Below are 13815 nucleotides of genomic sequence, written 5' to 3' on the forward strand. Positions count from 1 at the left end.
CATGGGGAGTGACTGCTACCACGTACAGGGCTTCTTTCTGGGGTGATGAAAATGTTCTGAAATTGATGGTGGTGATGGTTGCACAACTCTGTGGATACACTTACACTCACTGAATTGTATACCCTATGTAGGCGAGCTGTATGGTCTGTGAACTATGTGCTGCTATTAAACAAAGAGATGCCAGGAGCCTGGCTGGGGAAGTGGCACTGGGGACAGAGGGGGGGGACACGTTCCAGGAGGAAAACTCACAGAACGGGGCCCCTGGGAGGTTGGAGGGAGCAGCAGGGGTGCCGGGTAACAGCAGGGGTTCTGGCCCGCGGGTCGGGGAGGAAGAGGCAGCACCACCAAACAAGCCAATCAGGGCAGAGGAGGGAGCTAGGAAAAGTCCCACCTGAGAGGCTGGCAGAAGGCCCCGAAGGGCCCAGCAGGCAGTGGAAATGAGCCTCGGCAGAGACTGAACACGTGCTCCACATGTATAAAATAAAAAGACCACCGCTACTGCCAACAGAGCTCACAGCTACGACCTTCACAATGGGCTCTGAGTTCTCCAAGGGTTCCTACAAGGAAGAAAGAAAGTACAGTCTTCTTCACAGACAAGGAAGACTCAAACCCCACGAGGCTGATAGCTATTTTATCTCCTGGGTTCCACATTTAGAAAAAAGAATTCTGCTGATTAACTCTGGAAACTGCTGCTTGACCATAAACTATGCTACGATGGGCACTGTGACCACCATACAATCTGAAAAAAAAAAAGACGATAAAAGTAGAAACTATAGCACTAAAACCCTGTACCTGGGGAAAACACACACACATCCCAAGGGGCAGTGTCCCTGTGAAGAGCAAAGGGAGAGAATGAAGTCCCTGTCAACTCTGGGTGGTGTCTTTCAGCCGACATTTCAGAGGCCAAACCAGCTTCCCCAAGGACTCACTCTTCTCTGGGAGTGGATTTCCACATATGCCTTTGACTGTGGACAGATCAGGCTTCACAGCAACCGATTCAGCTGCCAGATTCTGGACTAAGGAAGAAAGGCCCTCCCTCCGCCCCTGCTCCCCACCAAGGCAGCATATGTTGCCTGAAGACCAGTATGGGACCCGCGCCTCATGCCCTCAGCACCCCCCACCCTCCTCCCTCGCCATACACTGATGCCTGGCAGCTCTAGCAAACTGCTCCCATTCTTTGTTGAAAGGGCTATGGAGAGATTTTGCTTCCTTTTGTTTCGTTTGTTTAAAATTGAAATTAGTTATTTTCTTCTGCTGGACAGTATTAAATAGACCAGGATGTTGAGTTATCTGCTAGACTGCACACACACACACACACACACACACACACACACACACACGCACTAACAAGTGCTGACGAGGATGTGGAGAAATTGGAACCCTTGTGAATAAGATTCACCCTTAAAAAGGAAGTACCCTCTGACACATGCTACATGGATTAACCCTGAAGACATTATGTTAAGGGAAATAAGCCAGTAACAAAACTATGATTCCATTTATATGGGGTACCTAAAATAGGCAAATTCATAAAGACAGGAAGTAGAATGGTGGTTGCCAAGGCTGGCGGGAGGGAAGGATGGGGAGGTATTGTTTAGTGGGCAGAGTTTCCGTTTGCGAAGATGAGGTGGATGCTGGTGATGATTGCACAACCACGTGGATGCACTTAATGCTATGGAAATGCACACTTTAATATAGTTAAAGTGGTACATTTCATGTTAAGTATACTTTCCCAAAGTTTAAAAAAAAAAAATCCCAAAGGATAGAAAAACAAAAGCCTGATGGAAAAGTGGGGAAAAGATATGAGCAAACAATTCACACACACACAAAAAGATATACAACTGGCTCTCAAACATATGAAAAAATGTTGGAACTCACTCATAATTAGAGAGATGCAAATTAAAACAACATTGAAACTCCATTTCTCCTCTACCACATTGGCCAAAAGTGAGGCAGGAAAGCACACCCTAGTGGTGAGGTTGTGGGCAAACAGGCACTACTCTCAGGCATCGCTGGGTGGGAATGCAAATTGGTAAGACCTCTCTGGAGAGGAATTTGACAATAGCTAACAAAATGACCTTTGTTACCTTGTTACACTTACCTTTCAACCCAGCAGTTCTGGGAATCTACCCTGAAGACATACTTCAAACAACATAAAAATACATACGCACAGGGTTATTCACTGCAGCAGTTTGCAACTGCAAGATATTGGAAACAACCTAAATGTCCACAGACAATAGAGTGGATGAATAAATAAACTATGATGCAACCACACAATGAAGCAATACACAGCTGCAAAATTAGTGAGAAAATGTTCATAGCAGTATTATTCATAATAACCAAAAAGTAGAAACAACCCAAATGTCCATCAACTGATGAATGGATAAATAAAATGTGGTCTATCTGTACAATGGAATATTATTCAGCCATAAAAAGGAATGGAGTACTGACAACACAGATGAACCATGAAAACATGATGCTCAGTGAAGGAAGCAGCAACAGACCACACACCGTATGATCCCATTTCTATGAAATGTCCAGAAAAGACATATCTACATACGCAGAAAGTACATTAGTGAATGCCTAGGGCTGGGGGAGGAGGTGATGGGAAGTGAGTGTTAATAGACACAGGGTTCCTTTTGGGGGGATAAAAATGTTCTAAAATTGATTGTGGTGATACCTGCACAACTCTGTGAATATACTAAACACCAATGAATTGTAAACTTTAAATGGGTACATTGTATGGTGTATAAATTATATATCAATAAAACTGTTTTTTAAAAAATGAATAGGAGGGACTTCCCTGGTAGCACAGTGGTTAAGAACACGGGTTCGAGTCCTGGTCCGGGAAGATCCCACATGCTGCAGAGCAACTAAGCCCGTGCGCCACAACTACTGAGCCCTCATGTCACAACTACTGAAGCCTGCAATGAGAGAAGCCACCACAATGAGAAGCCCGCACACTGCAAAGAAGAATAGCCCCCGCTCGCCGCAACTACAGAGAGCCTGCGTGCAGCAATGAAGACCCAAAGCAGCCAAAAATAAATAAATTTAATAAATAAATTTTAAAAAAATGAATAGGATATCTACGAACAGATACAGGGTGATTTTTCAAGACATATTGTTAAGTAAAAAAAAGCAAATACAAATATTTATAGCATGCCACCCTTCATATAAGAAAGAAGAGGATATAAGAAAATACACAACCATCTATTCTTTGTGCAAAAGAAACATGAAAGGACAATCCAGGTACCAGAGAGATCAGTTAGTTACAGGAGGTGAGTGGGAAGGGGTGCAGGGGAGAACGGGAATGGGTGGAGGGGATGCGGAGGGAAGGACCCTTCTCTGCATATACCTTGTGCACAGCTCTGACTCTGAGAGCCACGGTCACGTGTCACACTCCAAAAATAAACAATCAAAATCAACTAGGATCTAGGGGGGATCCAAAATGGAATATAAATACTACTAATGAACCTGTTGTATCACAAATAACATAACCACACTGAAGGGGATGAGGAAGAAAAGAACAAACCTGTATAAAACAGTATCTTGACTGGATACCTCAAGGCTAAAGACAAAAAGGAGCTTCAATTCCAGGGTTGGGGCAGAGAAAATACAAGACGAGCCTGGAACATCCTGTGGTGCCTGAAGGTAAGTAAGTACTCAAAAAAATGATGAGGGTTTGTTGATAGGACACAGCGGCTAACCTGAAGGAGACCCTAAATAGCCAAAGCCAAACAGTGAGCAACAAAATAATGGTAAGATTAGATTTTAACTCACAGAATAAAACGAATATCCTTGGGTCCATACTGATATAAATAAATAATCAAATAAATAAATAAATGAGAGAAGGAATAGCTCTTCCTTCAACTGAATTTCAATGAATAAATGCAGAAGGAAAGAAACATAATTACCTTTAGGCAAAGGCCACAAAGATCCACAGATGGATGCTAAGGTCAGTGGGTATAGATTTGCCAGAACCAGAATTTGCATCCTCTCAAAGTATCTCTCCCAGAGATACCTACTAACTACAAGGGAAAAAACTGTAACTTTACAGTGTTGAAACCTGGCAGACACCAACTAAACCAAGCAATCAAAGTAAACATCACCAGTAATGAAACATGTCTACCTCCTGAACTCCTTGATACGATGCACTGAGGACACCATGTTTGTGTTATTCTGGCCTAAAATGCATAACTTCACTCCAATCATGAGAAAACATCAGACAAGCCTAAGCTGAGGGATATTAGACAAAATAACTGATCAGTACTTTTAAAAAGTAGCAAGGTCAAGAAGTTAAGAAAAGACTAAAAAACTGTTAAGGACTAAGGTGGAGACTATGGAGAAATGACTAAATGCAATACGGGATCTTGGATACAATCCTGGGATGAAAATACCACTGGAAAAACTGGTAAAATTCCAACCAAGTCTGTAGTTGAGTTAATAATATTGTATCAATACTAGCTTTCTGTTCCTGATAATTGTGCTAGGATTACATAAGATGTTAACATTAGGAAAGCAGCATGAGAGACACATGGAAACTCACTGTATTATTGTTGCAACTTTTCTCTAAATCTAAAAGTAGTTTAAAAGACAACCTACAGAATGGAAGAAAATATTTGCAAATGGTGCATCTGACAAGGAATTAATCTCCAAAATATACAAAAACAGCTCCTACAGCTCAATATCAAAAAAAACAAACAACCCAATAAAAAAATGGGCTGAAGATCTAAACAGACATTCCTCCAAAGAAGACATACAGATAGCCAAAAGACACATGAAAAGATGCTCAACATTGTTAATTATTAAAGAAATGTATATCAAAACTACCATGAGGCATCACCTCACACAGTCAGAATGGCCATCATTAGAAAGTCTACAAGGCTTCCCTAGTGGCGCAGTGGTTAAGAATCCGCCTGCCAATGCAGGGGACACGGGTTTGATCCCTGGTCCAGGAAGATCCCACATGCCATGGAGCAACTAAGCCCGTGCACCACAACTACTGAGCCTGCGCTCTGGAGCCTGTGAGCCACAGCTACTGAGCCCATGTGCCACAACTACTGAAGCCCACGCACCTAGAGCCCGTGCTCCGCGACAACAGAAGCCACCTTAACAAGAGGCCTACCCACCGCAACAAAGAGTAGCCCCCCGATCGCCGCAACTAAAAAGAAAGCCCACGTGCAGCAACAAAGTCCCAACGCAGCCAAAAATAAATAAATAAATAAATGTATAAAAATAAAGTGTTAAAAAAAAAAGTCTACAAATACAGAGCCCACGCACTCTGGAGCCCGTGCACCACAACTAGAGAGAAGCCCACGCGCCGCAACCAAGAGTCCGCGCCCTGTAACAAAAGATCCCACGTACCAAAACTAAGACCAGGGCTTCCCTGGTGGCGCAGTGGTTGAGAGTCTGCCTGCCATTGCAGGGGACGCGGGTTCGAGCCCTGGTCTGGGAAGACCCCACATGCCGCGGAGAAACTGGGCCCGTGAGCCACAACTGCTGAGCCTGCGCGTCTGGAGCCTGTGCTCTGCAGCAGGAGAGGCCGCGACAGTGAGAGGCCCGCGCACTGCAATGAAGAGTGGCCCCCGCTCATCGCAACTAGAGAAAGCCCTCGCACAGAAACGAAGACCCAACACAGCCAAAAATAAATAAATAAATTAAAAAAAAAAAAAAAAAAAACTAAGACCAGAAGCAGACAAAAAAATAAGGAAACTAAATAAATTAAATAAATATTTTTTAAAAAAAGAATGAAATAATGCCATTTGCAGCAACACGGATGAACCTAGAGGTTATTATACTAAGTAAGACAAAGAAAGACAAATATCATATGATATTGCTTGTATGTGTAATCTAAAAAAAAAAAAAAAGATACAAATGAATTTATATACCACAAAGAAATAGACCCACAGACATAGAAAACAAACTTATGGTTACCAAAGCGGTGGGGGATAAATTGAGAGTTTGGGATTAACAGATACACACTACTATATATAAAATAGATGACCAACAGGGACCTACTGTATAGCACAGGGAACTGTACTCAATATTTTGTAATAACCTATAAGGTAAATGAATCTGAAAAAATATATATATGTATGTATAACCAAATCACTTTGCTGTACACCTGAAACTAACACAACATTGTAAATCAACTATACTTCAATAAAAACACACACACAAAGTAGTTTAAAATAAAAACTTTACAAAGAAATAACCATTTGAGATTATATATTTATCATCTGTAAGCAATATGAGAATAAAGACCATAGCCATATTATTCACCACAAACCCTAGAAACCACAAAAAGGAGTTTAAAAAAAAAAAAAAGCTACTGTATAAAGATGAGAAGGGAAGTATCCGGTACTCATTTCTCAGTCTCCCAGCAGAACAGTTGCATTTTCTCAGAACAGCACATTCAGGAGTTAAACCTCACAAGTTTTCAAACTCTTTATAGTTTTCATGTCCTTCAGAACACATAACAACAGCACACTTTGAGCACCTCGTACCCTGATCCAGTGCTAAGTGGTGATGTTTCCTAGCAGGCTCTGGCCTGGGAGTCGGGAAGCCTAGGTCTTAATAAGCTCAGTTGGGGCACTACCCGGCTGTGTGACTGACATGGCATAAGATACCCCCTCTGGGTCTCAGTTTCCTCTACTGCATGAGTCTTTGGACTATATCAGGTGTCTGCAAGCTCACTAGCCTACTGTTTCCATACAGCCCAAGAGCAAAGAATGATTTTTACATTTTTAAATGGTTGAAAAACTTCGTGACACGTGAAAATTACATAAAACTTACATAAAATTCAAATTTCAATGTCCCTAAATAAAATTTCATTGAAACACCACCACTCTCTTACATACTGTCTTTGGCTGCGACCACAGTACTGAGTAAAGTATAGCACCCAAATACTTATACTATAGTAAGTATACTCATACTTACTTTAGCCACAAGACATACTACTACTATAAAAATCATTATATCTACAACCAAAGTTTGCCGACCCCTGAACGAGACCACTCCGAGGATACTCCAGTCCTAAGAACGGTTATGAGTCACCCAGAAGGAAGCCCAGCCGCATGGAATCCGCATACACAGCACGACCTGTAGTAACCCAGGCCCCCAGAGGTGGAGGGGCCCCCAGAGCCCCTTGTGCAGACAGCTGCCAGCAACAGGAAGCTCTATCCGGCCCGGGTCCGCCTCCTCGGGGCGGTGGGGCAGTGAAGGCTTGCAGTTTGGAGCCAATGGCCCACGGGGGAGCCGGGGACTCGGGACAAGCGGCTGCACGTCCTCTCGGCCTCAGTTTCCACCCGTGAGAGGCGCTCACCGCGCAGCGCCGCCGTGAAGGTGAAGTAGAAGGACACGAGGCGGTGGTCAGCGCGGGGCCCGGCACCGCAGCCGCAGACCGGACGGCGGCTCCCGCTGCGGCCACTGTGACCCCTGTCCCCACGAGGAGCCCCTCTCAGCCCCCCGGGACGAGCAGGAGCCGACGAGAGGCCCGCGCGGCAGCGGGGCCCAGTCGGGCCGCTCCGGGTCCCGGCTTCGGTTTCCCCACGAGGAGCCCCAGCGTCCGCCCGGCCGGACCCCGCGCCCACCGCCCCTCAAGCCCCCGCCCCCGGCAGGGCAGAGCCGCGCCCCCACCCGGGGCCGCCCCAAACCCGCTGCCAGCGAACTCACCAGGCGTCTCCACGGCAACCGCCTGTCCACCCGACCCCCGCGCCTGCCGGCTGCGCGCCTCACAACAAGGCGCGCTCCCATTGGCTCCGGAGCCGGCTCCACCAGCCAGTCGGCAAGCGCTCACGCACCGCCCCGCAGAGCTGGCGCGCGAGGACCCTGCAGGCGGCCGGCGTAATCCTGCACTTCGGCCTGAGCGCGGCTGGGGGTTCCGCGCCTGCTGCTACCCAAATCCCGCCCGCTCCCTCCCCACCGCTCGTCGTACCCGGGAAGCGCCGAGCTCGGGGCCTGGCCCGCAGCAGCTGCCAAGTGACGGCCGCACTACTGTTACAACCTGCGACAGCTGTTCTGAAGGCCGTGGAAACCTGGGGACACTTGGAGGGACCGGGGCCGGAAGAGCATTCTCACATTACCTGGACCTCACCTCGTTCCGAAAAGGATTTGAAACCTAAAAGTCACAGATACAAGCAACTACTGAAGCAAAAGAAAAAGGGGGAGGGGGAGCGGGGGATGAACGGACCGGGGAGGAAGTGACAGAACAGAGCCGGAAGGAGGGCCCAGCGTTGACGGGTTTCTGACCAGGGCCTGGGACACAGGGAGCTAAGCGTTTTAGGGAAGGGCTTCACACTGGTTGACATTCATAGCGGCTTGAGTCCAGCAAGAATGACTTAAAGAACGAATGTTATGGCTTTTTCTTTGACTTTATTTATAGACAGTAAAACCATGGTGAAGAACTCATAGACGGTTCAGTACAGTAAAGCTTTAATGATATGCTAGTAGATAAAAAAATTGTCGCCAACCTTGATTTTTGAGAGCAGTATAAGGGGCAGGGTTGGGTTAAACAGCATAAACAGATGGTTTCAAACTTTCGTGGATGACTTGCAACCTTGTATGCAGCTCCCACCAGAGTTGTATCTTGAAAGATGCTCTGGAGTGAAAGTTGAAAAAAGATGGGAAGGGTGGTGCAAGCAGCAGGGAGCTAGCTGTGTGGCAAGGTTTTGAGTTGAGAAACACTGCTGGCCATGCAGGAGCCTCATTGCAGCATGGTGTTATCAGGGGGTAAAACTCAGGGCCACAACGGGGAGAGGTAATGCCCGCGTGGGGGGAGGGGCCAGTCCTCACAGCAAACAGATGATATCACTCACAGTAGTGGGGATGAGATTGAAGCTGGGGAGACCAGATAGGAGGCTCTTACCTTATGGTCCTGGCAAGGGTTAGGCCTGAATCCCTCCTTAGGCACTTCAACCATTCATTTGCATTCAACCCACAAACATTCCCTGAGCCCCTTTGGGAAGCAAGACATCCATGTTGGCAGAAGGAATGAGAGCAGAAACAGCTGGGACAGCGAGCCAGGGAAAGGAACTCCAAGCTATAGCTTTTAACAAGTCCTCAGCGGTGGTCAGGTAAACACAGCAGGCACAGGCACATTCTTTTGGAAACTAACTTATTAACCAGGTGGACTGCATAGACTGAAAATCTCAATTTGGTATTTCATTGGTGCACAAGGATGATCAAAGCTTTAATTGTGCAGAGAAACATAGTGCCCAGAGATGTAAACTCTGCATCTGGAAGGAAACTGAAAAGGCGACTTCCTTTGGGCTACCCCCACCCCACCTGTATATCCTCTGAAATGCAAAAGCATGGTATGTTCTTTAGATTGGGGGGGGGGGGGGGGCGGGATCCCATTCATTCCATTTCTAGAAGCAGATGTTGCATTTCTGGGTTTGCCATTCTGGGACATGGATTTTTACAAGGCGCGCAGCTACAATGAATTCTCATCAAGACTCATTGGAGAAGGTGAAGTTTGGCAATGTCCAGGGAAGGTCCCTGAAGCCCAGGCTGAGGACAGGAACATCTGGTCAGCAGAGTCTGCAGGAAGGCCCAGGCTGGACCAGCTGCCAGCTCCTCCCCACCAGCCTGAACATGGGCATCGGGAGCAGGGCCTCCAGGCTGAGCCCTCCACCCTCTGATTTGGGCAGCCGAGATACAAGACATGAAACAGAGGCCCTGAAGACAGGAACATCCCACCTCCCAGGTTCCCTAAGGTCCCCACCTCATAAACCAACCCTGCTGCCCAGGGTGGCCCAGAATGCCGGGGGAGGGTAAAGGGAAGTAGAGAAGTCATGTTTGAGAGACAAAGCTCTTCATTTATTTGTCATAAGGATGGGGAAGAGGACCGTGAGGTCACAGGCCTGTCTGCACGTGGGGGTGCCAGAAGCTGGTATCCACCAGGCCCTCACTTTGCCAGGAGGCCTCTCTGGAAGGGGCTGCCAGCTCACAGATGCCCTGGACGCCCTCCATGCCAATCATAAAAAGGTCATGACTGTCCCCTTCTTGCCGATCTGCCAGGCCTCCAAGGGGAGAAAGCGGATAATTATCCTTCAGGAGACAGAGAAAAAGATGTCATCAGCTCCTTGGCTAATGCCTCACATTCCAAGACCCCTAGCCAGGTACTCCCACCATGGGCTCCCAGGCCAGCCTGCCTTAGCCCACCAGCCATTTTGCAAGCCTGTCTCAACCCATTAATGCTCTCTGCCCAACCCCCGACAGGGCAGTGGGCATGTCAAGGTTGGAATGGTGACTGCACATCATCATCACCCACCAAGAACAGACTCTCAACATGGCGGCCTCTGTGGTCACTATATCCTCTGTCTGCGTGTTCACAGGGGAGCCCTGTCTTCCAAACTGCAGGCCCCATGGGGGCATCTGCAGTGCCCAAGCTGCCTGTTTTCGCAAAGCCTGGCTCAAGAAGGCCAGGCACAGGGTGACTCCCCCCACCACCCCTGTAAATGTCTGTGGAGTGAGTGAGTGTGCCCCTCTCACAGAAGTGACAGGAAGTTCCTTGTGAAGAAACAGGATAACTGGGATAGCCTGGGACCAAGGAGGTATATGTGACAACCTCAGTTTTCCCATCTGTAAATAGGCAAAATGGATGTATCTACCTCATGGGGATGGCATGTCCACATGAGGGGTGTGGAGAGGGGGACAAAACTTCTAAGGATCAAATGGGATCAGGCATGTGAGTTACCTATGGAGTATCTGGCACATAGTAAATTACACATTACTTATGTTGTTAGAATTATTATCACTCCCCAGCTTGAGGATCAGGTCTGAGCACCCCCCAGAAGTAACCATTCTTCACCAGCCTTTCTGGGCCAATGAAGGCTCCATTCTGGAAGGTTCTTTCAAGCTTCTCATATACTTAGTTCCTCGTAGGCATGGAATTGGCTCAGGAATATTTTTCACCCAGGAAGAAACTTTAACCTTGCCACAGAATACCAGGTTTGGGAGCTGTAGGTGTTCTTGGGAATTGTTTAATCCATGCCTCTCTATTCACAGAAGAGAAGGCTACAAACCAGAGATGGTTCACTTCCAGGTTTGTGTGGATCCTCCAGCTGCATGGGACCCAGAACCCAGGTCTCCAGACATTCAGGCCAATGCTCTTTCCACTACTCTGTGGCCCTCCCAGGAACCTTACCTGGGACCTAACTGGGCCATAGGCCCAAAGGTCACAGCCTCAGGACATACCCAGAATTCCTCGACCAGCTTGGAGAAGCTCTAGAAAATTACACCTGTTTCCCTAAGATGTGGGGAAGCCTGAAGGCAGATGATAAATGGCCTTGGTTTTGTCAGGGTAACAACATCCTGCCCTACCAAGTGTCAAGGCAGGTGCAGTATAGTGCCATCCCATGCAGTACCCCCAGGGAGTGGTTAAAGGGGAGCCTTCCCACTTCACAGATGGAAACACTGAGGTCCTGGAGGCCACACCTTGCCCAGGTGTCACAGGGACCACTACAGAGCCAGGAATTCACTCAATTCCACTACCACTCTCAAGGTGGGCCCACCACCGGGGGACGCAAGGCGCCCTGCGGCACCACATCCTTCTAGCGAAGGGTGGGGAATTAATTTTTTCCCCAACCTTAGGAAGGGCCTCAAGTCGGATCCCTGCCCCGTCTCGCGGAAGTCCCAACAGGGTCCTCTCCCTGCCCCTACGCACCGATCCTGGGCCAGGTCCAGCTCCTTGGTGAGAAACTCGAAGAGGCGGGCACTGTGGCCGCGGTTCTCCTCGGCCGTGCCCACCACACCGATGGAGGAGACGAGCAGTTGCGCGCCGGGCTCCGCCGAGCCGTTAACCGCCATGGCCAGGCCGGGCCGCACCGTCACGTTCACGCGCTGCGGGGACACGAAAGTTTCGCCTGAAGCCGGTGTAGGCCGGGATGGTGCTGAGGACCGGGGAGCGCGGAGTGGGGGAGCCCGGGCCCCGCGGGATCAGGGCTGGTGGCACGGGCCGGGGTCCTTGGAGGTCACGTCGGGGTCATGGCTGGACGGCGACAGGGAGCAGACGTGGCGGCTGGGGCCGCGGGGTCTTGGAGAGCGGGAGGTCAGACTTGGCGGGCGCGGAAGAGTCAGGGTCGCGGTGGGGAAGCCGGAGGGCGGACAGAGCCCGACCCCATCCGCCAACCTCCTCCCTCTCCGTGCTCCCCTGCCCATACTCACGTCCTCAGGCTTGCCCAGGATGGCGGCAGTGGCCGCGCAGAGCCGCTTCTCTAGTCCCGCGGGCACACGGCCGGCGGGCAAGTTCGTGTCCAGCTCAACGAACGGCATTTCTAGCGGGAAGGCGCAAGAAAAGCCGCCAGGGAGAAAGCACGGAGTCCAGGTGGGTGATCTCCAGGATAGGGCTGTAGGGAGCAGGGGCGGGGCGCCGCGGAAACCCGCTCCTCATTGGCTGGGCAGGTACACAGCGCCCCCCGATTAGCTGCCTAGACTACACCCCCGGCTTCGGCCGACAGCCTCCGCGTGCGACGGCGCTGATTTCCGGAAGTGCTGTAGCCCGGCCGGCTCCGAGTAACCCCACCCCCAACGAGACATTGGCCGCTCCAGGCCCCGCCCACAGCCAGGCCCCACCCCCGCTCCAGCCACACTGGCCGAGGTCTCCGGTCTCCTGCGGCTTTCCGGCGCTACTGCGGTCGTCTCCTTCTTAGCCAATATTTAGATGGAGGTCTGAACACCGCCCCCCCCAAACACACACACCTGTAGGAGCCTTCCCCAGGCTCCACCCTAAAAACGTTACATCGTCACGGAGGCTTAAAATTATTTTTAAATGGGTTGCCTCCAAGTCAGGCAACTTCACGTTCCATGTGTGAATCAGCACTTCTCTTGATCGGGACACCTGGTGATACGTGTGGGCTCGAGTGGGGCTGGGCAGAGACCCTCGGGCTCCCTGCATCCCTACCTGGCCCCCAAAGACATCTACCTTTGTGGCCTCTTGTGCCTGTGCCAACCTTGCCTCACGGTGAAGGACAGCCCACCGGGGGGGTGAGAGCCGCCAAGTCCCAGTATAATTACCAGCAATGTTTATGGGACCCTATGTTTTTATAGGTGAAACAAAAGTTGTTATTTAAAATGTGGAAGTCGGACTTCCCTGGTGGTGCAGTGGTTTAGAATCCACCTGCCAATGCAGGGGACACAGTTTCGAGCCCTAGTCCCGGAAGACCCCCACATGCCACGGAGCAACTAAGCCCGTGCCCCCAACTACTGAGCCTGCGCTCTAGAGCCCATGAGCCACAACTACTGAAGCCCGTGCCCCTACAGCCCATGCTCCGCAACAAGAGAAGCCACCGCAATGAGAGGCCTGCGCACCACAACGAAGAGTAGCCCCCACTCACAACTAGAGAAAGCCTGCGCACAGCAAGAAAGGCCCAATGCAGCCAAATTAATTAATTAATTAATTAAAACAAAAAAACCGTGTAAGTCTGTTGAGGTTGCCAAACATGGTACTCTCATCTGCGTTGTAAAGTTGTTTGAATTGTAAATGACAAAGATAATTGAAATTGTATGGGTGTATATGAACAATTTCAATTACACATCTAAAATTCTATTTAAGTGCACATATTAAAGGAGCCTCTATGGGAGGCAGGCAGGCTGAGGCTCTGTCTGTCCATGACCCTGTCTCCTTCGTTTATTAGATGATTCAGATATCAGAGGGTCTAGGACACAAGACAGGTAGATTGTGACCATCCTGAGGGACAGGTGACAAGTCTGGGACCCAGGGTGTAGCTTGGAGAAGACAGTGGCCGGGGTTACGAGTAGGCATGGGAGAGCAAAGCCCCTCAGCAGCACCAGAAAGGCCAGGAACTAACCTGAAAT

The 13815-nt window shown here is 49.3% G+C and overlaps 2 protein-coding genes across 2 annotated transcripts in view; both read right to left on the reverse strand.

Annotated features, from left to right (window-relative positions):
* Nucleotides 1-7767, reverse strand: part of CABIN1 (calcineurin binding protein 1) — a 100954-nt gene extending 93187 nt beyond the window's left edge. The window contains 1 exon segment of the mRNA XM_059895124.1: nt 7672-7767. Within this exon segment, the coding sequence (XP_059751107.1) occupies nt 7672-7752 (81 nt within the window). The 5' untranslated portion in view covers nt 7753-7767.
* A 2027-nt stretch (nt 7768-9794) lies between these two features.
* Nucleotides 9795-12496, reverse strand: DDT (D-dopachrome tautomerase). Its single transcript, XM_059893764.1, has 3 exons — nt 12166-12496; nt 11666-11841; nt 9795-10047 (listed from the first exon to the last, which is right to left on the reverse strand). The coding sequence occupies exons 1-3, from the start codon at nt 12271-12273 to the stop codon at nt 9975-9977; spliced, it is 357 nt and encodes a 118-aa protein (XP_059749747.1). The 5' UTR covers nt 12274-12496; the 3' UTR covers nt 9795-9974.
* Between the last annotated feature and the right edge of the window lie 1319 nt (nt 12497-13815).

This window comes from Balaenoptera ricei, chromosome 14, assembly GCF_028023285.1.
Source record: "Balaenoptera ricei isolate mBalRic1 chromosome 14, mBalRic1.hap2, whole genome shotgun sequence".
In the NCBI taxonomy this organism is placed as follows: Eukaryota; Metazoa; Chordata; class Mammalia; order Artiodactyla; family Balaenopteridae; genus Balaenoptera; species Balaenoptera ricei.

Excerpts from the sequence above, each read along its gene's own strand:
- DDT (XM_059893764.1), bottom strand. The coding sequence starts at position 12,273 with ATGCCGTTCGTTGAGCTGGACACGAACTTGCCCGCCGGCCGTGTGCCC. Across the intron at positions 11,842-12,165 it reads TCCTGGGCAAGCCTGAGGAC|CGCGTGAACGTGACGGTGCG; the intron begins GTGAGTATGGGC and ends GTGTCCCCGCAG. Across the intron at positions 10,048-11,665 it reads CTGGACCTGGCCCAGGATCG|GATAATTATCCGCTTTCTCC; the intron begins GTGCGTAGGGGC and ends TGTCTCCTGAAG.